The sequence below is a fragment of the Cloeon dipterum genome, chromosome 4, assembly GCF_949628265.1.
Source record: "Cloeon dipterum chromosome 4, ieCloDipt1.1, whole genome shotgun sequence".
NCBI lineage: Eukaryota > Metazoa > Arthropoda > Insecta > Ephemeroptera > Baetidae > Cloeon > Cloeon dipterum.
Genome location: NC_088789.1, coordinates 20163459 through 20186003, shown reverse-complemented (window position 1 = coordinate 20186003; position 22545 = coordinate 20163459). Strand labels below are relative to the sequence as shown.

Here is a 22545-nt window from a genome sequence, read left to right as displayed (position 1 = left end):
CACTTGGCGCAAGAGGGGTCAGAAACCTCCTTGAACAGAGCGAATGGCGGCCTCTGATTGGCCGGCTGAAACACGAGTGAGAAGTGAGGAGTTGGAGATAATTCAGGTCGGTGGCGGGTGGAGTTCTGCCTTTGCAGTCGATAAACTCACGGCAGTGTGAGACCGACGTTATCTGAGCTGGGGTTCACCCTTTTGGTTTTCTTCTTGGATCCACCGATTGCTCTTAGTTCCTTTAGAGGGATAGCCTGAAACTTCTTCTCACCACTTTCACCTGCATCTTCTTCAAGGCAGGCAAGTTCTCAAAAACAACGCAGGTCTGCGAAAAGTGCGGAATTCGCGAAATTTCCGGGCTGCTAATAATGTGGGCGTGCGTCTCGGCCCAGAAGAACAGTCATTCGAGACCACACGGGGAATTTGCGGACGGCTATCGATTGATTTTGAAGCAGGATGTTTTTATCCCTGCACTCGTGACAGTTGTTACTCATCTGCCAATTAATAATAATATTAAATATTGACTATTGTAATTTGTCTGTACAGGAAGTAAGTCAAGTGTCAAATTTGGCAAAAATCGATTGCGGGGTGAGCAGGAAATATTTTTTTTATCCAAGTGCAGTTTCTTTCTAAGGTTCGCTGTAATTAATGAAACGTCAAACGCAAGGAACCATTAATGATTGTGGGTCAAGGACCCACGGCTGGTGCGCTGCATGCGAGTGTCACCCCCGGCCGTCGCGGGGGTTGCTTTTTCTCGCTCGCGAATGGGGCGTTCATTCGCTCCTCGTGATGAAAGTGCGGAACGACCCCAGGCAATTTTATACATTACACTCGGCTGACACCTAACCTTCTTCTCTGCCTAATTGATGGCACCACTTGCAAGGTCACAGACAAACAAACTCATTAAAATAATACGCTCACCTTCTGTTCCAAAGATTACCCGCATCCACGGATAAAATTGGTGAACGACAAAGGACATTTTTAATTATTTTATTTCTGATTGAAATGTCCTTTTAATTCTGTTTAAGAAAAATACAAATTATCACTATGTCTGACACGTTAGGATAAGACAACAATATTCTTTTCCTGTTATTTTGTTATTTTCTTAATAATAAAAATAAAACACCACGATAACTTCATCCATGAACGTTTGATAAAATTTAATTTCACTTAAAAGTCTTTTAATTTATGTTTTTGATATTATTGTGGTATTGCCGTTACTTTATTGATTTTTATATTTAAAAATAACGGGTTTTATGAAAAAATAGTGGTACTCACAAATGCATTTTATTTCACTTTTTAAAGGCCAGTAAATTATTTTGATGAAAAACAACGCGGTAGTAAAATATGAAATTCATTTTACGTTCGCGTGTCTACAGTACGAATTGGTATATTTCTGGAGCATTACATGTTTTGACTCGTAAGCTGACCCATATTTTATTTAATTGTCGTAGACACTATAAATGTCAGTCGGCGCCATGAATTTCCGTAAACCGTATTGGATAAACCGAGACATGATGTAAAAAGAGCCAGATTCCGCTGATAATAGCATTATTTCTGCTTATAGCGGCAACCATGCAGCCATACATAATTTCCTCAACCACGAAAAGCGAGAGTTCGCACAAAAAATATTCTTGAGAACTTCTGCCAGCAAGTTTCTCTTGTTTGTTTTGTTTGTTTATTTATTTACTCCAGCCTGTGGCTTTGTGTGACTTATAGTCTTAAGAGAGATTCGTGGCGGTCGTGCAGTAATAATATAAAATATCTCTCAGACTCGTTTATCAAGCTGTGAAAAATGGCTACGTGACCGTATTTTAGAAAATGACCGCTTGTTGCCATCAGTGAATTACAATCGCTTCCCTCCAGAGAATTCAACCCATCCGCTCCATTGACGCACAAGGCAGATTATTTACTTCATGTCCTCTGCCAAGCTTAACTATATAATCTGTGCGTGCTAAAATTAATCTGCTAAATTATTAATTAACTCGTGCCTCGGGAGCCAACAGTGATTTTAACGAACTGCAACTTGAGTTAAATTTTTCAATAACTTGTAAAATTTTTAATCAGAAATACCAATTTTATTCTTTGCCGCCATCCTCATTAAAAAATAAAATAAAAAACAGGAGAGTGATAGTTTCTGAAATTATAGAAAGATTCCTTAAATGTTAAGAAATACTTAACGAAACCGAGGTTTTGAACAATTATCCAGCTTAAAAATATTTTTAAATAATATCTAGATCAAAGGAAGGTTTAAGTTATGAAAGTTAGAAATAACCCTTTTAGTATTAAGCTTAAAGATTTTTAGGAAAACTCAACTTTTGTTGCATGTTTAAAAATGAGACACATGCGGCACATAAGAATCTCAGATTTCCTTATTTTTTCAACCCTTTACAAAAAAAATGTCAAACGGCAAGAAGACCATACATGGGTATATTTCTTTTTTGAAACACATTCTACATGCCAATACCACGATTCATAAGTTACTTTTGACTCTGGAGTATGACATTTGGCAGCAATAAAAAAGATTCCTTTTGAATTTGAGGCATAGAAACACATCTCTTTGGAATATTGTGCCGGAGGGTTGGCTCCCACAACCCTGCCTGCCTTGGCAATTTTTTCGCCAGCGGCGAGGATATTGGCAACAGCCCACGCCCGCTCTTCCACGCCAAGGAATCTCGGTTATTAGCCTTGTTTTCCGCGCGCCGCGCTTTGTGTGATGAAACGCGAATCATCTCTGCGGCGGAAGATGGCCCGAGGCCTCGTTTCCTCCCTCAGCAGTAAATTGAGCTCGCTTTGCCGCCGATTTTCGGCGTTGATTAAAGCGTTGGAGAGACAACAAAGCAGCGCCTCTCCGTTTTGCGTGTTACCTTCATCAAAAAAGTAAAAAAAGGTGTACTTGACTTATTGCAGCGGGTCGTGGGACTTGTGATAACGTTAATGCGGTGCTTATGAAATTTACATAAAATATTTGGATGACCGTGCCGTCAAATGAAGGCATTAATCTCCGGTGTGCGTGGGAGAAATGTGGAAGGATAGGGACGCGTGCTCAAAAGGAAATTGTCTCCATTTCTCAATCGCTTCTCAAGGCCGGCCTAATTGCTTTCAATTGACCGGCGATTAATATCCATCTGGTGCTTCCTCATCCATCGGATTCTATTTTCAATTCAATCTGTTAAACAGTTTTTTACCAACGTATTTCTGTAGTTTTCAGAACGACTTCTCGCACAAAAACACTAAAAAAATAAATTTCGTCTTAAGATAATTGCATTGGAGAAAGAATAAAATGAGATTAAAAATCGAATATCAGCTGACAATGAGACTTAAAATTACGTTTTACCTAGAGATCATGATATTGCAGTCCACGACCAATCTCAAGGAGGGAATATTTGTTTATTGAAACAAGGGAAAATATGATTTTGCTATACAGTTTGCTAAATATCATTTTTTTTAAATTTTCTAGTTCTTGGGAAGTTTAAGCGCACTAGAGAATTTGAGTTGATATTTCCCTTCTGTACATACGAGGCTGATCCCCTTAGCTTAAGTGGATTTGGTTGGGGAAGAAGCGTCGGTCAATTTGTCCCTCGAGCTGACTGGTTAGCGAGAAAAGCGGAGAAAGTGCGCTGTTTTGTCGCTGCGAGTGGAGGGGGGATGAGAGTGTGTTATTTCGCTTGCTCTCTTTCCCTCCACTGCCTGCTCCGCTCGTTAATAGCACCAAGCCTGCTGGGGAATATCCAAATTTCTAAAAAAAATTGACCAATGAATTCACGGTCCCCAATCGTCACCATGTCTGAGCAAAATTTTTATCGTGCGCTTTTTTTGGAAATATTCCATCTCAACACGCCTTTGACGTAACATCTCCCTCCATCTCAAGTAAAGGTCATGGGTAAATATTTGATGCACAAATGAAAATTTAAACGAAAAATATTTTCCTGGAAAAATTGTGCAATTTATTGTATTGAATACTTAGTGCACTGTTATGTTTTTATCTAGCTGGGAATGAGTAATAAATGTGCTTTGCGTAAATTAACCGGCATTAAATAATTAAGCTGCGAGTTAAACGCGTAAGTGCTCGTGGAAAATTCACTTATTTCAGCCTGGATGCAAAGCAGGTCATATGCATTTCACAGCCTATTGCACCTGGCGTGCTGGGTGAAGGGAAAATAATGCGCTATGAAAAGTGAATTGCAAAATGGCCGAGGCGGAAAGTGAAGCGGTGGCATCCTCACAAATGCAAATAATAATGCACAAATCGGCATTTTGCCAAAACGAGAGGGGTGCGTCCGTCCCCGTTAGGATCACACCCTCTGAGGAAAACAAACGGAGAAAAATAATATTTAAAGAAAGCAGACTTAGACTGGAGCAGTCTGCTTGTTGGAATTAATTTTGGGCTCTTGGCCGTTCGGTCGGTGGGCCGGAGCAGCCAGCCAGCCAGCGTGGGGCGGGGGGTGCGGGGTGCGAGGCACTGCAGCAGGCGTATCGACCCATGGGCGGAGCTGGTGCCTGCCTGGATCTGCCGCCGTGCATGCAAACTCGCGCCCGCCGTAATGCAATCAACAAATAAGACGGCCACTTTACTCTTTTCCCTCTTATCGCTTTGATTTGTGCACCGAATTCGCGCGGCCCCCGCAAAACAAACAGTTTTATCGTTAATTCGAGAGCACTTTTGCCCAGGTAATGAGAGCAGGGGCCGTGTTCAATCACAAGTGCTTCTTTTTGTTCGCCCAGGCGTGCTGACGCAGCTTCGGAAATTGCCATTGTCTGCAGCCTGTCGAATGAGTGCTTTTTGCTGTCGCATATCGGCTAGTGCGTATTTAATTTTGTGATGCTCGCTTTTCATCACCCTTTTCGCAACTTAACGTATGAAATGGGTCAAGAGTACACGCCCCAGGTTCTAAATCGTACATTTTTATTGGTTATAGATTTTTTAAAGAGGTATAATGATGAAAATTTCAAAACGTTTTGCTAAAAATGTGTTAAGCCTGATCCTTGAGTTGATTTGTACTAAAATATTGCAAAAATTCACTCCTAAAATAATTATATGAAATTTTGAAAAGGCTAAAAATTTTCCTAGGCTGCTGTTTAAATTTATGAGAAAATTAACCACAAAGATTGCATACTAATCAAGCTCTTTATGGAAAATTATTTACCTCATAATTTGCACATCGTCGAATAGATCGAGAAGAGAGGAATTGAAATCAAGCGAAAAATCACTGATAAATTGTCTTTTGATTTTTCGAGATATTTGAAAAAATGTGTTTGTTAAATGACTATATGTATTGTAATGGTTGTGTGCGTTTGAGCACTGTCTACTGTCTCCCTACTTAATATTTTATTTCCTAACAAGGATGAGCTACACAGTAATAAATAAAATTTAAATCTCCGACAAAGCCCCTTTTCGGTAGTAACGATTTTCCAGCAAACCTTTTGAACACCGCCTCCCAGTTCAGCTTCGCAAAAAAGATATAACTCCCTTTTTAAACTTCCGTCTCTCACGCCAGGTGAATTTCGCGGCTGGGTGCAGTTCCAAAACAAAAGCGACTCGGTGCTCTCATCGGGCCAGCGTGGATGCAAAAACAGGCGGCTCTCAACCCGCATCAGGCAATTGAAAGAGCTGAGAAGAATTTCATGGCCCAGTTTGCAGCTGCCCCCAATTAGTTTACGTCTCGCTCAGATTGCAAAAAGGGTGCCCGAATTCACGAGTCCGCTTGCTGTGCAGGCAGTTATAAAATTTTAATTGCGAGATGTCGAGATGGCGAAAGCGCCGGCTGTGCATTCAGTCTAGTAATTGTGCCGCTGGAGCACCCGTCCGCTCATTGTTTGCCCATGATGAAATGAAAAGACAAAGCGGAGAGCACTATGAAAATGCACCCTCAACCCCCTCAGCTGGAGCCGTACCACTTTTATTTTCGAAACGTGCAAATGACCTGATTAAAACAAACGATAGCCGTGCAATAATTGTCACACTGCCGATGCAATTTATCCAAACGGGAAGAATTTTTTCCAAGATTAAACACCCAGTAATGGCATAGTAAAAAAACAATTCTTCCACATCATGCCGTCAAATAGGTGCTTGAATGCAGATAAATTTTTTTAATTAGTCTCTCTTCAAAAAAATGTGTTTTTTAAATATTAGCTAGAGATTTATTTTCCTATTAAACATTTATTTGGAATCATAGAAAAATAAAATTTATGTACCTTATTTAATAAATTTCATTGCGGGTTAAATTGGAATTCATCTTCATAAAAATTAAATATTGATTAAAATAACTTTTGTAATCATATTTGAGTGACTACCCTTAAATTAGGAGTATACGAAAGGGTTAATTCCAAGCCCAATTATCTGAATATTTATCTGCTGTCAACGGTGCGTTATTAAAGGTAAATAAAGTTCGAAAATACGATATCTATTTATTTACTATATGCCGAATCCAAATCGCGTGAGCAAGCAAGCATCCCGAAATATTGCGTGGCACGGGCAGATAAACGCGACGAGGTTTAGTGGGCCAATTCAGGACAGTTTCGTGCGAGCAGCAAAGTACTGTCAGGTCGAAACCAAAATGGCTTTCTCCACGGAGAAAATGCGCAGTACAGTACTATGTGTGAATGTCCTCGAGTATCTGTGCAGCGTCACGGCCGTGTTCGCGCTTTAATTCTGCCGTCTGGCTTATCTTGACCAAATCCCCGAGGGCCTCATTGCTCCAAAGGCCGTCGAAGCAAAAATAAAACGCGTACTTGGAGGGCTTCTATTTATCTACGCCCTTGTGAAGAATGCCGAGCCAGTTTTTCGTGCTGTTCGCTGTTCGTATTAATTGCAACTTGGGGTCGGTTTAATTTTTGAAGTAGCTCGTTTTCGGGATTGTTAAAGCTCCCTGGGCGGTAATCTGGTGGCTTTTGCGTGCGGCGGACGCCCTGAATTTTGCATCCATCCTCTGGCCTCTTCATGTGGTTTATAATTTAGCTATCACCGCTGACATTTCACGCTCCTTTCTTCACTTTTCATTTTCTACGCTTTCAAGTGTCGAGCGGAGCTTTATACAGGTGTTATTCGCTCACAAAAATATGAAATACATACTTAAAATTATATTAAATTAAATTCCTTAATTTTTATTGGGAAAATTTTGGCGTTTATTATGGTTGTTAATAATAGGCTCAAAAAATACTTCGTTTGTGGAGTAAGGTTTCCTCTTTTGGTTTCCTTTTGCATATCTGGAAGCCGAGATAATCAAGTTTGAAGCAAAATGATGTTTTAAGAAAACCCGCAATTTTGTGCCCCTGCCCCTATCAGTAATGCAATTTTTGGAATTTCAGAAAAATTAAATACATTTTGGTCGATCACCTTCCTTTTGAAGAGTAATTTTTTTAATGAAAAGATTCATAAAACTATATTCTGTACAATTTTAAAAAAAAAATCCTAACGCATTTTTTGGCACAAATTATTTTGGGAGAGCTAGGGTTCCAACATACATCATTTAAAATTAAAAGAAAAGATTCAGGTGATTGGAGCGAAAATAAAAATTAACATCCACAAAATCAAGTGCAGCGCGTGAAGCGCAGCGGGCTGCATCGCGTTGCGTTGTGACGTCAGCGCGACGGTGCCCGATGACCTTGGGCGGGAAGTCCCCCTCGCCCTCACATGCCCTTGTTTCGCGGGCGGCGTGTCTGATGGAAAGAGGGCCACGATCGATGGCGGGCAGCGCGAAACACGGCGGCGCAGACGCCTCTCACCCGCTGCTCGCTGTTGAGCTAGTCGAAGAGCGACCGACACTCTCTCGCACCCACCCCGTTCGCCCAATTTGCTTGACAGACAATCCGCGAGACACAATGCCTCGTTGCCGCTGATTCTCGCTTCTCGCGCTCTTGACCCCCCATTTTTGCGTGATTTCGACAGCCGCCGCCCAAAGCCGTAGTAGGTTCATGAATGAATGACGCCCGACGCAATGAATGAGTGTGGGTCTTATTCCCTTCATTCTTTGTTTCGCAGAGCCTAAAAATGCCGGCACCAGTGGAACCAGCAAGCCATGAGCCTCCCAAGACGGAGCTGCAGGAGCTGCAGATGAAAGCAGGACAAGTCACAGATGATGTAAGTGCAAAAATTAATTATTTTAAACAGCGTCTGGAATCTTGAAGGTCAGACACTTCCTTTCAATTTAATTTTCGTAACGCAGTGACTTTCTTCTCCCTTTTTTTCTTAGCAGAGCTGCATGAATTGTTTTAGAACGTGGGTGGTCCTCCAAGAGAATTTTTACTTGGCAAATGTTCTCCATTTGGGATGCAAAAAACTGTCTTCTTTTGCTACAAAGACTTCATTTATTGAATGGTTTGGCAAAAGAGCGGCAATAGAAAAATAAAGTGATTTTTTGTGAATTTTAAATTATTAAATAACAGTTTATATATTGATTAGGACTTCTATTAAAAAAATTAATGATGACACTCCATTTCTTTACGTTAAAAAAGTAATTTTTAGTTTCCAATCGTTAAATTTCCTCATTTTATTTATTTTTAAGGAAATTTTGGGTCGAAAAACCCCAAAGTTTTCTGTTGTTTTGTGCTGCCCTTGTTTATAATTTTTTCCTTCGATGATGAATAATCAGTTGAGTCTGAACATCAATACTCACGGCTGACTTTTCTTTTTTTCCAGTCGCTGGAAAGTACACGGCGCATGATGGCTCTCTGTGAAGAGGTAAGTGTCGCGCACCACGCCCATTTGATTACGCATAATCTCTTTGTGTTTAATGACGAATTTCATTATCTTTTTGGCTGCGGAGAAATGAATCACGGGCCCGATAAGGCTAAACTTGGGAATAAATAATTTTCTTCCCTTGCACATAAACAAACGAGCGGCCTCGTTGGAAAAGCGCCAGACGATTGATTCATTTCTCCGCTGTCTCGACGAAAACAGGAAAATCTTCGTGCTACCGAAACGAGAATCCCATGAATCGGGACTAAGACAGAAATTCGAGCGTTGTTGAAATAGCAAAATACCACCTCTTTTGCAGCCGGTTGTCCTTATTGCTTCTTTATTAAATTATACACACTACTTGGATTTTAGCGCTTTTTCGTAAATGATAGTTCTGCGTTATATATTCTCCTAAAATTTAACTATTATTAATAACGGTACTTCTCTGGAAGAGGTAAGGATCGACAGTGGTAATTGCCCTCCTTCAGTGTGCTGAGCATGTCTATATCTCTATTTCTATTATCGTACTCTCTTTTGTGATTCCTCCTCTTCTGTATCCTGTTGTATAAAAATTCTAAAAAGTGCGATTCTAAATAAACCGAAAATTGGAATTAATAATAATACCACTTACAAGATCCCCGAAAACATGAGAAACAAACATGCGACATACATGATGCAAAAATATATCAGCACAAAAAATACGCGACGACGACTACGACGACGACGACGATTTTTCTAAAATACGATACTTTTAAAATCAAATCACTCTGCCTTCCTCAACCCCCCCACCCCCTACTTGTACATTCTGTGTGTCAAAACTGTTGGAAGTCCTTGAGTGAAAGTGGACACGATGATTCAACCTCTTGTTAGTGCCATGTCGCTACCTTTTCTGAGTTTCAGTGTTGTCTCTATCTCTTTCTCTCTCTCTCTCTCTCTCTTTCTCTGTGTCCGCGTTTTTCTCTCTATCTCAAACTCCTTCCCACTCCCTCGACGTGTCTTTTTTCGGACTCACAGGCAAATCTTCCTCCAGTCAGTTGCCGACCGGCGGATTGTGCATGACTGTGTGTAAATAAATTCCAACCCTCCGCATTTTAACTCCAGAAAACTCTTGTTTAGTTCGTTTTCTCTTCTCTGAAGACGGACGGTCCAAATTTTCATTTTTCGAATTCGCCACCCTGACTGAGGCGAGAACCAACTCCACCCTTTCGGCTCACTCAGGGTGGCCGCAAACTCTTTGTTGCGTGTGTTCTTTGAGCCGACGCGATGCCGATTTTTGATCTCGAACAAACTCTCGTCCCAGTAGTAGAGATTTATTTATGATCTTGTACGTGTTTTTTCTCTTTGTTCCCGTGCTGCCGTGCAGAGCAAGGAGGCGGGCATTCGAACTCTGGTCGCTCTCGATGACCAGGGAGGTGAGTTCTCCTCGGACCTCCTTGTCCTTGCTCCCTATCCCGACACGCACAAACGTCTAAAGAACATAAATACACACCACCGAACTGCGTCAGGGGCCACACTCATCTCTCTATCTCTCTGCTCTCTCTATCTTTTTAAACTCAGCCGGGGCTGATATGTTTTGCACAGAGGCGTTAAAAGGAACACTAAAGCGCGAGCGAGAACCACACGCCTAAAGAAAAGCTTTTAAATAATGTTGTGCCTCTCTCAGTACATGAAAACGACACTGTAAATTTGTATACTCTCCAAACTTTTAAAGACTGTTACAGTTGCTAAACAAGAAAAGCCTTATAGTTGACAGTAAGTAGCACGTAATATACTTGTATCTCTAATCTCTTTCTCTCTTTTACTCACCACCAACTCCACCACTACAACAACAACATCAACAACGACTATAATTCGACTAGCGTCTCCCCGATAAATTTTTTTTAACTATTGCAACTCACACGTAAATTTATTTAGTGACGAGAGACCACGAAACGAACCAACCCATCACTAATGTCTCGTAGACCAGGTATTTGATGCCTTTCGTCTCTTCTCTCACTCTATAGAGCATTAATACAACTTGAATCACATACTCAGAACTTTTTTATTGTTTCACATTCTTCGCCGTAGTCTTTTTCCGTTTCGTTTGTAAATATTATCCAGGTTTGACGATGACATTTGCAAAAACTACATCATATATATTGGAGGCGCATTAATCTGCATTGAAACCATGCACTCACTCTCCTCTCTGACCTAGAGTGTATTTCCTGAACAAGAAAAATTTTTAAACTATAAAATGCGGTATTGTATTCCTGCTTCCTGAAAAATAATACCAAAATATTGTGTTCTCTTCAATAACTTTCAAAATTTTCTTACATTAAATTGCTGGAAACTATTTTTAGTCTTTCAATTGAAAGTTAAAATTTTTAAATCATTTTCCCTGTTACTTCTACTGCAAGGGAAACAAAATTAAGATTTTGGAAATGATGAAGGCCGTCTACTAACTGTCTCAGTCGGCCATTATCTTTGCAAGCTCTCCATTCATAAATAATGTAAAAATGACATACAATTTAGTTATTATTAAAAAGACTTTCTATTTCTAAAAATGTTGAAAATTGTAATTCTATCAAGATATATTCAGAGATTGATCAAAATTAATTTGAAGTCGTAATGAAATTATTAAGAATGACAAAAAAAAAAGAAAAATCTGGATCCAGGAAACTAAAAATATTAAATTTATGAAATATTATTACAGAATGATACTAATTTTACCAAAACCAGAGTAAAATTTCAGGAAATATTCCGTAATAAATACTTAAAAAATAGTTAAGGAAATACACTCTATCTCTGACTGACGACCTACGCAGTGCCCTCGAACGAGTATGCAACCCGCTCGTCACGCGCGCCGGGCGTGCTGTCTGCTTGCAAAAGCGGCAGGCGTTTCACCGGGACTTTGGCTCGGGGCCAGAATTCTTTCTATCTTTTCCTTTTTGGCAAGCTGCGAGGGCACTCGCGCAGGTTCGACGTAGAAAATGATTATATCGCTACGTACTATTTCTCATGCATGCGTGACTATGAGAGACCCACCAGCATAACACACGGCACGAATTGTCCCCGCTAAAACACACAACCAGATATTTAAATCTCCTCCACTCCCATGGAATCCTCTACGTCCTCTAATTAATTGTCATCGCTGTTGAGTGTTGAATGTGTCGCTGTTTCTGTTGGCTTGAGTAGTCACCCCGCTCCTCCAATTAAAGCAAAGCCTCTCTCGTGTTTGCGCTCGCGATTACACCGCCGACTTTCCCTACGAAACACCGTACCAAAATTGCTTTCCACCAAACAGACAAAGCAGTCACGCTTAATGCTTTTTCATCAATATTCAATAAAAATCCAACTTGCTATTGAAATGATTTGGATTCTGCGTGCGCAGCGTCTGCAACTTTTGCATGGGTTAATTTTTTTCTTTCGAAAAAAAACCGGGATTTGCCAATTTATAAAAATCTGAAAAGATTTCAATTAAATTTGTAATTATTGAATAAAAGTTCTATTTTTCAAACGTTTTTAAACATTTGATAAGAAAAAGCCACTTTCGCGAAATTTTGCATTTAACTAAATTTTGAGTTGTACAAAGTGGAAGAAAATGAAGAAAATACCCGTTGAAACAGTGACTTCTAAAAAATCAGTTATTTAATTTTTTGCTGTTTTTAGCGTCTTAAATTTGTGCAAAAATACCATTTAATACGAATTTTAAAACGAAGACTTCCTAATCGGGAGCAAGATTGTGTTAAATTATTCCACAAACTGGTTATTCCTGGACAATTCCGGTAAAAAAAGCCTGTGGACAATCTGTTTCCCAAACCCTGATTAGCGTAACACCGCTTTTAATGATAAATATTGCGCTTTCTGTTTTTAAAAAGAGTGAAAATTAAAAAATCTTTGCTGCGAGCTTGAGGCTTTGCTGGGCATGCAAACTGAAATCTAAATTCTCTTTCTCTTCTGTCTGGAGAATTGCACCTACCCGCCGCTTCTTTATTTTCTTGGTAATCTTAGCGCTACACCAGCAATTGGATTTGCAGTATGTAAATGCTGGTACGAATTTTAAAACATATCGACCGCCGATTCGAGTCGGATCACGTTTAAAAGGATGTGCCGGCGAGCCACTCGCCAGTAAAATTTGTCTTTTGCGATGTCATAATTGATATATATTCGTGTTGTTGATATGATATGCATTTTTACACACGGAACACACACCGTATTATGATTTGTGCCATTGTACTTTTCAAACTCTTTTTATTTCTGTTCAGCATTTTAAATCACTACACGCCTGTCGTTTCTTCACCAATCTATCTTGATTTTTTTGCCTTAGAGCGAGGAGGCCGGTGCAAAGACATTGCATAATCTGGCCCATCAAGGAGGTACGTAAATGCAATCGCGTCGACAAGTGTGAGCAACTCATCACTACTACCAAACTAACCTTTTTTGCCATTTCTGTACATCTGAATGTTCTCGCTGGTTTTGCTGTTGGTTGGATTGAATTTTTATATATATCTAGACGTGCTGGGATCACGATGATTATATACGTATAATTATATTTCAATGTTCTCTCTCTATCTCTATCTCACTATTGGTGTGGTGTCTTTTCAAACCGTTTTGTTCTTTCCTGAGCAAAAAGCAGGTGGTATCTCTCTATTAATCTTGGTGTGTATCATAATTATACATTACGTGAAACTCGTTACTTGGTGGTAAGATGTTCAATGGATATTCTCACACACCAATACGAGAGCTTGGATTTGTGTCCGCTCTTGAGCTGTGATTGTTGCTCTGATCGGTGTGCAGAACGTCACGCTGATTTCTTCTCACAACTGCAATCACAAGTCAGGAACCATATATACCTAATTCACGGTTCTTCTCTCCAGCCTCTCTTTAGATATAATATAACTGGGGCTTTGAAATTTAGACGATTGTCTAATTTTTTGTCTGGGCTTTCAATCGTTCATTTTTAAAATCTTTCTAAATTGGCTAAAATGTCCTTAATCAACCGAATATCTGGGTTATATTGCTTATAATCAAGAATTGACCATTGTATTCAATGTTCTCAGTCAGAAATACTATTTTGAGCTTTAAAAATTCGATTTAGACCTTTAATTCCTTCATACAAGGAGAAGTCTCAAAATCTTATCCTCTTAATTTTTAATTTAGGATAAAGTTGTGATAAATTTAATAAAAGATCAAGTATCTGACACGATCAGAAATCAACTGTTTCAAAATTTAAGATTGCCAACCACTTTTCGAGAGAGAAAAATCGTCTAAAATTCACAGTCCTTCTTATTACCGACCGGCCGTGCAAGCATTGTTATGGTCAGCCGGCGATTGCACGGCTGAAATTTGAATAATGCCTTTCCTGTGCACTCGTTGGAATGGATCGATCTTGCAGGGTTGCGCCGCCATCCTTCTTCATTGGCTCTGATCTGAAATGAAATGCTAATTGGTCGCTGAAAAGAAAAGTTATTGCGTCGAACGCGCGCCCTTTGCTTGTTTCGTTCTCTCTGGTGTCATGTTCAATGGAAGTCTGTCGATTTATTTACTTTGGTTTATCCCCCGACTTATCGAGGTCCATTGCAATGTCGACGTCAGTCAAGGGGCGCGATTCCGCCCGTCTCTGGTGCCATGCTGATGTGTTTTGCTGTTGTAGAGCCACGAGGTCGGCATGAAATCCCTAGTGATGTTGGATGAGCAAGGGGGTAAGCCCATTCACAAACGATCTATATTTGCAATTTTTTACATACATATATACCTCTTCTCTTCTAAAGACCAAAATGTAAAAAAGCGATAACTTTTTGCGCGGGTCAGCTATTTAACCAAAATATCGAGCTAACGACTAGATGTAGAGGCCATGGACCTAATCTGACTGAACTAAATTTGAATTGCCAAACTCGCACTGTGGCGGAGTGGACCGGAACTCAGCTGAGACAGAAAGGTCGATTGAGTGTTGTCTAGTCTGCTCTCCTTGTCTCTTTCTTTCTCTCTTTCCGCTGACCCCATGCGTGCAGGATCGAGGCACCCCTTGCTGACTCTGATGAGACTGGTCCCTCCCCACGATGTCATGCTCTGCTGCTGTTTTTCTCTTTCTCTCTCTCTCTCCATCCTCCTCTGCTGCACCCATGTTCTCCGACTGCGTCCATCGTCTCAATCTTTTCGCTTTCCCTCCTGGCACCAAACAAACGTCCTGACCTGGGCATGTTGTGGTGTCTGTCGCATGCCTTTTCTCAGTCTGGTTGGTAGAGTAAATCGGATACTTGTATGTGTTCGATGTCGCAACACACATTTACTATTACTATATATACTCCGAGACAGTTTCACATTCTACATTTCACCACTGCGGCTTTCACAGATTTCCAATCGGCTCCGGCACTCTTTTCCAAAAGAAAAGTGACAGAAGGAAAATAATAGAAACACACATATTCCATATATATCAAAATTCACTCCCAGTTTCTCTTCCATCTTCAGTAGACTTTTCTCTAGCAGAGTCTTTGCTTTTTTACAACATTTGGTTCGGTAATTTACGTTTCGTTTTTCTTTGTGTTCAAGGCTCAAAATCGTCAGTCAGATTTGATTAATTCGTTCTCTGCATGCTTCCTCTCTTGGAACAGCTGCAATTTTGCAAATGTCAAAAGCGAAAATTGACCTCGTGGCTTGCTAGCTCTCAATTTTCGCAAAACACATCGATTCGTTCAAGATTGATTTGCTCTATTTTGAGTTCTCTCTCTTCCTCTCTTCTCTTGGCAATTGATATTTCATCTGCTTACTCTGAACACCACTGAATATATGATTATACTCTGTTCACATGTTCAAATTTTATAGAAGCAGGAGTGGTGAGTATGTCTAAACTATAATACTACTGTATATACTCTTCCGTCCGAAAGGTCGTTGCTTGTCATGAAACGAGAGACCAAAAGAAACAAAAAAAATCCTGTTGTGCTGTGCAAAACATATCTCGCGAACTCAACCGAAAACATTAACACACATTAACAGAAACTAACCGAAACATATCATGGTGCTATTGTGGGCTTCTTTTCACTTATTTGTGTTAATATTGGTGTGTCGATCTCTTTGTCAATACATTTCTGTTTTTTTTTTTTTATAACTGAAATCATGCTGGCGTTTTTACTTACCAAATGAATTACCATTTGGCCAGATGATTGCTCTTCCTATTATTACATTTTCTTTCAAATAATTCGATTAAAATTAACTGTGTGCGTGTTCTACTTGTATTTTTCCAAACGCTTGTCCCGCTTGCCAAGCACCATGGCTTGAAATGGTGCTCGACGATCGAGTTTTGACTAATTTGGCCACTTTTTCCCTAGAACAACTGGACCGCATCGAGGAGGGCATGGACCAGATCAACGCCGACATGAAGGAAGCTGAGAAAAATCTCACTGGCATGGAGAAGTGCTGTGGCCTCTGTGTGTTGCCTTGTAACAAGTAAGATATTTCGTGTGTGTGTGTGTGTGTGTGTTTTTATTATTTCAAGTCCAGCCAATTCAAGATGACTGTTAAGAAAATAGAATAAAAGGTGAAGCCACGAGAAATTTTGGACACATCAGGGAATTCCCTGAGCACCAATGCGTCTAAAGGGTTGGTTTGAATACATTCTGAAAGCTCTCAATTTGGCCGTTCCAACGGTTTGCAGATCTTGCAAATCGAACCGATACAGAGCCTAAAAGGTGTCAGTTAAATGGCTACAAAGGGGAATTGTGAATGATATCAATCGCTAGAAGGCTACGCTTACGCCAGGGGTCGATTTTTCAACTCTTCTGATGGTCTTCTCTGACCTCAGTTAGTGACTCCCACCCACAATTTTCCGAAGGACAATATCAACCTATATTGCAATTTTTATTTCCTCACTTTATCGTCCAGAACTAAAACCAAACTAAGTCAAATTCCAATTTTCCAACCTTAGACCCTTTGTAAAAACGTAATTATTTCGGCCACCATACCAAAAAATGGGATGGAGCTCAAGTAAAAATGTTAAAATTGCAATATAATTGCAAAAAAGTATTACAACGCTTAATAACTTATTCTCGTGACTACACAAATTAAAATAGAGTTGCAAAAACACGAAAACCACTTATTCCAAGAAAGAAAGCAATATTTAAACTTTGTTCCATTTTATGTTTCCTTCGATTTCATTTAAAAAGTAGGTATAGGGTATAGCTGTTTTCATTCTTACAATTAGTACATAAAAAATTTACTTTTCATCATTAGTTCTATTGCAGAATAAATTCAATCGGTTTGTGTCACATTGGTGCGTTCCTTTAGTGCCAAAATTATCATAATTAAACTTGATTAATAAATTTGTTCCACGTGGCAATTTAAAATTTAATGACTCGTTGCTGCACCAAAAAGAAATTTATTTTTTGCGTGAAGAGCAATTATTTGCCTTTGATCAAATCCATTTGTAGCATTGCATTTTTTAACTGTGCCTGGTAATGAGTCTTTGCCTATCAAGCATAATAAAAGTGCACCGCCATGCTCTCCATTATGCACTATCATGATTGGAATATATCTTGCAGCGGAATGCACTCTTTTGATGCTCGCCTCATTTTAGGTCAAGTTCCTTCAAAGAGGACGACGGCACGTGGAAGGGCAACGACGACGGCAAGGTGGTCAACAACCAGCCCCAGCGCGTCATGGACGACCGCAACGGTCTTGGACCTCAGGGCGGATATATTGGAAGGTCAGTCGACCCTAAAAATCATCCAATTTCTTTTATAAAGAGATTTAAGTTATGAAAATGACTTTTTATAAATGCGTATAAATAACAGTGTAAGCAAATTAAATTACAAGCAATTTTCAGCTTACTTTTATAATTTTTCCTTCGTTAAAAATATTTCTTTATTTTCATTAAATGCTTGATAATTAGAAGAGAATTTATTGGTTATTTTTTGCGCATTATATTTTACTTTTAACTATAAAATCAATTTTTTAACAACCCTTTCACAAGAACCAGGAGACGATAAAAAATTCAGCCATGTTATTTGTTCTGATTCATCCGGTTTCATTTTAATGTGAAAATCTTTTTAGAATTACCAATGACGCCCGTGAGGAGGAGATGGAAGACAACATGGGCCAGGTCAACACAATGATCGGCAACTTGCGCAACATGGCCCTCGACATGGGCTCGGAACTGGAGAACCAGAACAGACAGGTGGACCGCATCAACCGTAAGGTACGTGCTGTCCAATTAAATTCCTTTTACTTATTCAAAATGCATGATGAATTTATTATTTTGTTTTATTAACACAAAATTCAGGCCGATTCCAACACAGCGACTGTGGCGGCGTTAACACAAAAATCGGGAAAACTTCTAAGTGCATAAAAGGTGGTCTGTTGATCAGTTTGCTGATCTTCATGTAGCTCTGGATAGCTGTAGAAATGTGCTAGTATTTTCTTGTCAGGTGGTTGAATTTTCCAACGCACAAGCATAGATTTCAGAAATTTTTTGATTCGACGATGTTAGCGATTAATACGAGTTAAAAGAAAAGGACCAAATATATAAATTTCGATTTAAAAATACAGTGTTTCTCAATTTAGTTTCTTTCTATGAAATTAAGTTCACTGACAGCATTTAATGAAACAATTCGATTTGTGAATGGTTTTTAACGTTTCAAGGAAAACTTGTAAGGGTCAACAATAGAAAAAAACTAAAAATTTCTCAAATCTGATTAAAAATTAGATAAATCAGCAGTCTGAAAATTGAGTGAATTAAATAAAAATTCACATATTTTTCACCAGTGACCAAATTTGAGCTACACGACCTGGTAGTAACCTCAGAAAGTTTGAAAACATTTTCCTGGACCATTATTGAGCAATTTACCTTGCCTAAGTCAAAACTTCGGGCACTTTCACGCAAAATAAAAAAACGTCACCTTGTCAAGTAGAGTCTATGTCCTTAATAATGAATGAATGCTAGCTTCAAATTTCGATTTTAAATTAGTTAATGCCATATTAAAACCTATTTTTAAACATTCGATGCTTTGATACTTACAAAATCCGTTCAATAAAAATAAAACTCTTTGTGATTTCTCGTTGATAGAACTCAATTTAATTGATTTTGAAAAATGTGAGTTGCATTTTAAGAGTTTTCCTGTCGCGAAGAATGCTTTTAAATTATTCAAATGTATGTGAAACATGGTTAATACTCATATTAAATATTTAAGTAAAAAAATGGGCCGTGCTTTCTCCTCTATTAAAAGTCACAGATCAACTAGACGTCTTGGTGTTTGATTAAAATTGAAAAGACTGCAATCAAACCCCCGTGAGGTTGTAGTAATTTTATTTCAAACTAAAAATCTCAGCAGTCAGCATTGAAAATAGTTGATATTTTGAAAACCCCCTTTGATTATTGCCTAAATTAAAAAAATATTTGCTTTTATTCTAAAGCTTTTAGGTATTTTTGTCTTTGTCTTACAGGAACTAATTGCTAGAGGTGGTTGAAGGAATAATTTGTAAAACTTTGCAATATCTTAAACTAACACTGCCATTTGTTTATCGTCCGCCTCCTCATCGATATCTTTTGTGCCGCATATATGACTCTATGCTAGATTTGCACTTTGCACTTCCGCCTAAAAATCCAATTTCTAACTCTGATTTAAACTTGCAGGCCGAGTCAAACGATTCAAGAATAGCCGTGGCCAACCAGCGCGCCAACAAGCTGCTGAAGACGTAAAAAGTCAAGAAAGAATGTGCTGTCCATCTGCCTCCATGTTCCTGCTGCTATCCTTGTTGCTGCACCAGAGAAGAAACACGAGGGACACTTTTATTGTTTCGTACACTCATCAGGCTTTCCGTTTTACACTTTGTTTCCTCCGATTTATTTCTTATTTTCGGTTCTGATTTCCTGCCGCGGATAATGCATGTTGCGTGCTCTGTTCTTGTGCGTTTCAGATTTCACTTAGACTTTATGGTGATAATAAATTTTAAGCTAATTCAAATGAAACGTGAATGTACAAAGCATCAAACCTAGCAGTAGAAACAATACGAAAAAGAAGAAGCAGAGCTGAAACGAAAGGGAAGAATCCGAAACACTCTCACACAAAGCAGACACAATTCACACTCACAAACACGAGACACTTACACAGACACACTCAATTGTACTTATTTTAATTACACTTCTTGTACTTACAGTTAAATGATTAGTTATTGAGATTGCATTTTTGTGAGTCACAAGAAGTCATGTTAAAAGTAGCGCTATGGATCGTCAATATCCTTAGAAAGTCTAGAGTGGAAAGACGCTTTTTGCAATTTTAGCCCCTTCTTCTTTTAGCATTAACCAAAAAAATGAAATCAAATATGAAAGACACAGAAGCATATCCAACCGACTAACCTTCAGTTTAAATTATGCTTTCGAGACAAACAGCTTCTGGCTCACGCGCCTCAACATGTAATAATAAATAGCAAAAGTAAATAACCAAGGCCAATTGTAAATATAATCATCCGGTTTGCTGCTTGCTTTAAATTCATGTGATAGCAACTCTTGAATTGACAGAAAAATACTCAACGTGTACTACGAAAATAAATTCATTTTTCCGTTAATTTTGTTTATTGTTTTTTAACGTTTTTGTTTCGTCATAGATTGCAACTGTAATTCAGACACCAAGGGAAAATATATAACCTTACTTAATAGCACATAAATACTATTTTCATCTTTGGTTGCTGGAATGAAAATTAAAAAAATTGGCGCTATTTGTTCAGTGATACAAAACTCATGTTGCTTGATTGTAGTCCAAATGCGATAGGATATATTAAATATGTACACAGAGTAATTTGCTATTTGCACCAGTGGTCAGTGTACAAAGCCGCCATTCAGCACCATTTTTAAGTCTTTTTAGCTATGGAATTTCATGTTTGACTGTGCTAATCGATTGTTGAGGGTTGGATTGGTAAAACAGCTGAATCACTCGGTCGGCAATTTGATGAAAACGTCAGAGCGGTTTTTCGTGTGAACCTAGCAAAAAGTGCGACGGCATGACCAATCAGAAAAGCGAGTGGTTCTCTGATTGGCATTTGTCGCTTTCGCTGGCTGTCGCTGTAGCGTTGCTGTCTCGATCCTAGTTAGGTCAGCGCTAATTCATCCAAACAGAACCGCTCCATTTTCTGATTGGTCACTGGCGTTGTTTTTGGTTCACACCTCTCGAATTTATGACTGGGTGAATGGTTGTCTCACCTAATTCGACCCTCTCAAAAATGAAATCCCGTTGCTTCTTTCTATTAACTAATTTATTTGCTGTGGAAATGACTGTTGGTGGCTTAGAACTCTGAGAACTCGTGCAAAAAATCGTATCAAAAAAGCTTCAATATAATCTTCCACTTTAGTGGTGATCAGATGGAAAGTGAAGATTAAAAATTGCAATTTCATCCGGCAATAAAAATGTTTGAATCAGAGATCCACGGTAGCAGAGAAATTTAAGGTGCTTAGTGGCATTATTCAAATTTTAATATGATAGCCCTGAAAATCGTTATTTTAAACGATCTCACGTTGTTTGAATTTGAGTTGCTGCGCAATTTATGTGGAATGGATCCAAAACCATGAACTGTATAAAGTTTTGTCGAAATTGGAACCAAAATTTTTCTTTTTAAAGCTACTCAAACATTAGGTGCGAATGCTTGATTACACTCGTCTACATGCTGCTGGATTCTGCATGTACTTGCTAATATTAAACAACATTAAATTATTACTCGACGTAATTTTAATTATCATGTAAGATCGATAACGAGACGAAAATTCTGAGTTCTTTTGTAAATACGATACGTAGGGATCGGGATAATTCTTCTCCTCATTGAAGATTATATATATTTTAGATTAGATTTAAGGTCGTTCGTTCAGAAAAAGAAACAACACACACATTATAAACTTTTACAAACTTCTCTCTTCATGTGTCGTCAAATTAAATATTCAGCTGTAAGATTCCAACCAGTAATATATTGTATCTGTCTCTGTATGTACCTTATATCAAAACTTCCCATTTCCTCATAAAAATAACACATTTGATTTTCATACACACTCGACCTGCGGGCTTCGGCAATTTCTTTCGCCTTTCCTGTTTGATGGCATATGATCAATAACACCCTTAACACATTTCAAGAAATAAGGGTTGCCTAATATTCCAAAAAATCTTATTAACTGCTAACAATAAGAACCTTAGTAGAAGACATACATATTTTCTCAGATAAACACACACAATTTAACGAAGATTGCATTTTTACGTAATGTTTCAAAATACGACATTGATTAATGATTAAGCGGAGCAAGGGATTAGCTTGGTTCAATACCAGTTGTTTTAGCAAAATTATGTCTTGATTTGTTTCGAATTTCTATCAAAACGCATTGTAATTATAGCCATGTTACGATTTGAAAAAAAACACGTGCGATTCAAATAGAATAAAAGCTATAGTTTTTATTCCAATTCGTTGAACCCTCTTAGAAATTTTAAGAGAAACTCATAGCCTTTGAAATTTAATTCAGAAGGGATTAAGAGCCAATTTTTAATCCGGATTCACCCTAAATTCAAGGATGTGTCATTAATTTAGATCTTGAAGCTATGAAGTTCAGTAAGTCTTGAATTGATGACTTTTTGCCAATGGAAGTTTCAACAAGAGATTTGATATGGTTTGCAGCTTTCAAATTGTTGGTAGAGCACCATCCTGACTTTTTGGTTTGTTGTTAAGGTGGAATAGAGGTTTAGAAATAACCAAGTTTGTTAGGAGAATGTGTAATTCACTTTTTTCCGGATAATCAGGATGATATCTGAAGAGTGGGTCTCTCGGCGATATCAAAAATGAGAATATCTCAAATTCTAATGATCCTTATTTTTAGATAGCCTCTACAACTTTCAAATTTAGACCAGATATTTTTTAATCTTCTAAATTTGATTCGT

General features: G+C 38.6%; 1 protein-coding gene across 5 annotated transcripts; it reads left to right on the top strand.

The window, feature by feature from the left end:
• Positions 1–101: 101 nt before the first annotated feature.
• Positions 102–22055, top strand: LOC135944761 (synaptosomal-associated protein 25). 5 transcript variants are annotated; one of them, XM_065491934.1, is made up of 9 exons: positions 102–291; positions 7973–8071; positions 8630–8671; positions 10032–10080; positions 15973–16090; positions 17217–17345; positions 17693–17837; positions 17922–17990; positions 19272–22055. In XM_065491934.1, exons 2-8 carry the CDS (start codon positions 7982–7984, stop codon positions 17985–17987), a joined length of 639 nt encoding a protein of 212 aa, XP_065348006.1. In that variant the 5' UTR covers positions 102–291; positions 7973–7981; the 3' UTR covers positions 17988–17990; positions 19272–22055. The 5 variants fall into 5 exon arrangements, with proteins under 5 accessions (XP_065348006.1, XP_065348010.1, XP_065348008.1 ...); XM_065491938.1 differs by lacking the exons at positions 10032–10080; positions 17922–17990 and adding an exon at positions 14301–14349 and having other exon boundaries at positions 103–291; XM_065491936.1 differs by lacking the exons at positions 10032–10080; positions 17922–17990 and adding an exon at positions 12975–13023 and having other exon boundaries at positions 104–291.
• The last annotated feature ends 490 nt before the right edge of the window (positions 22056–22545 follow it).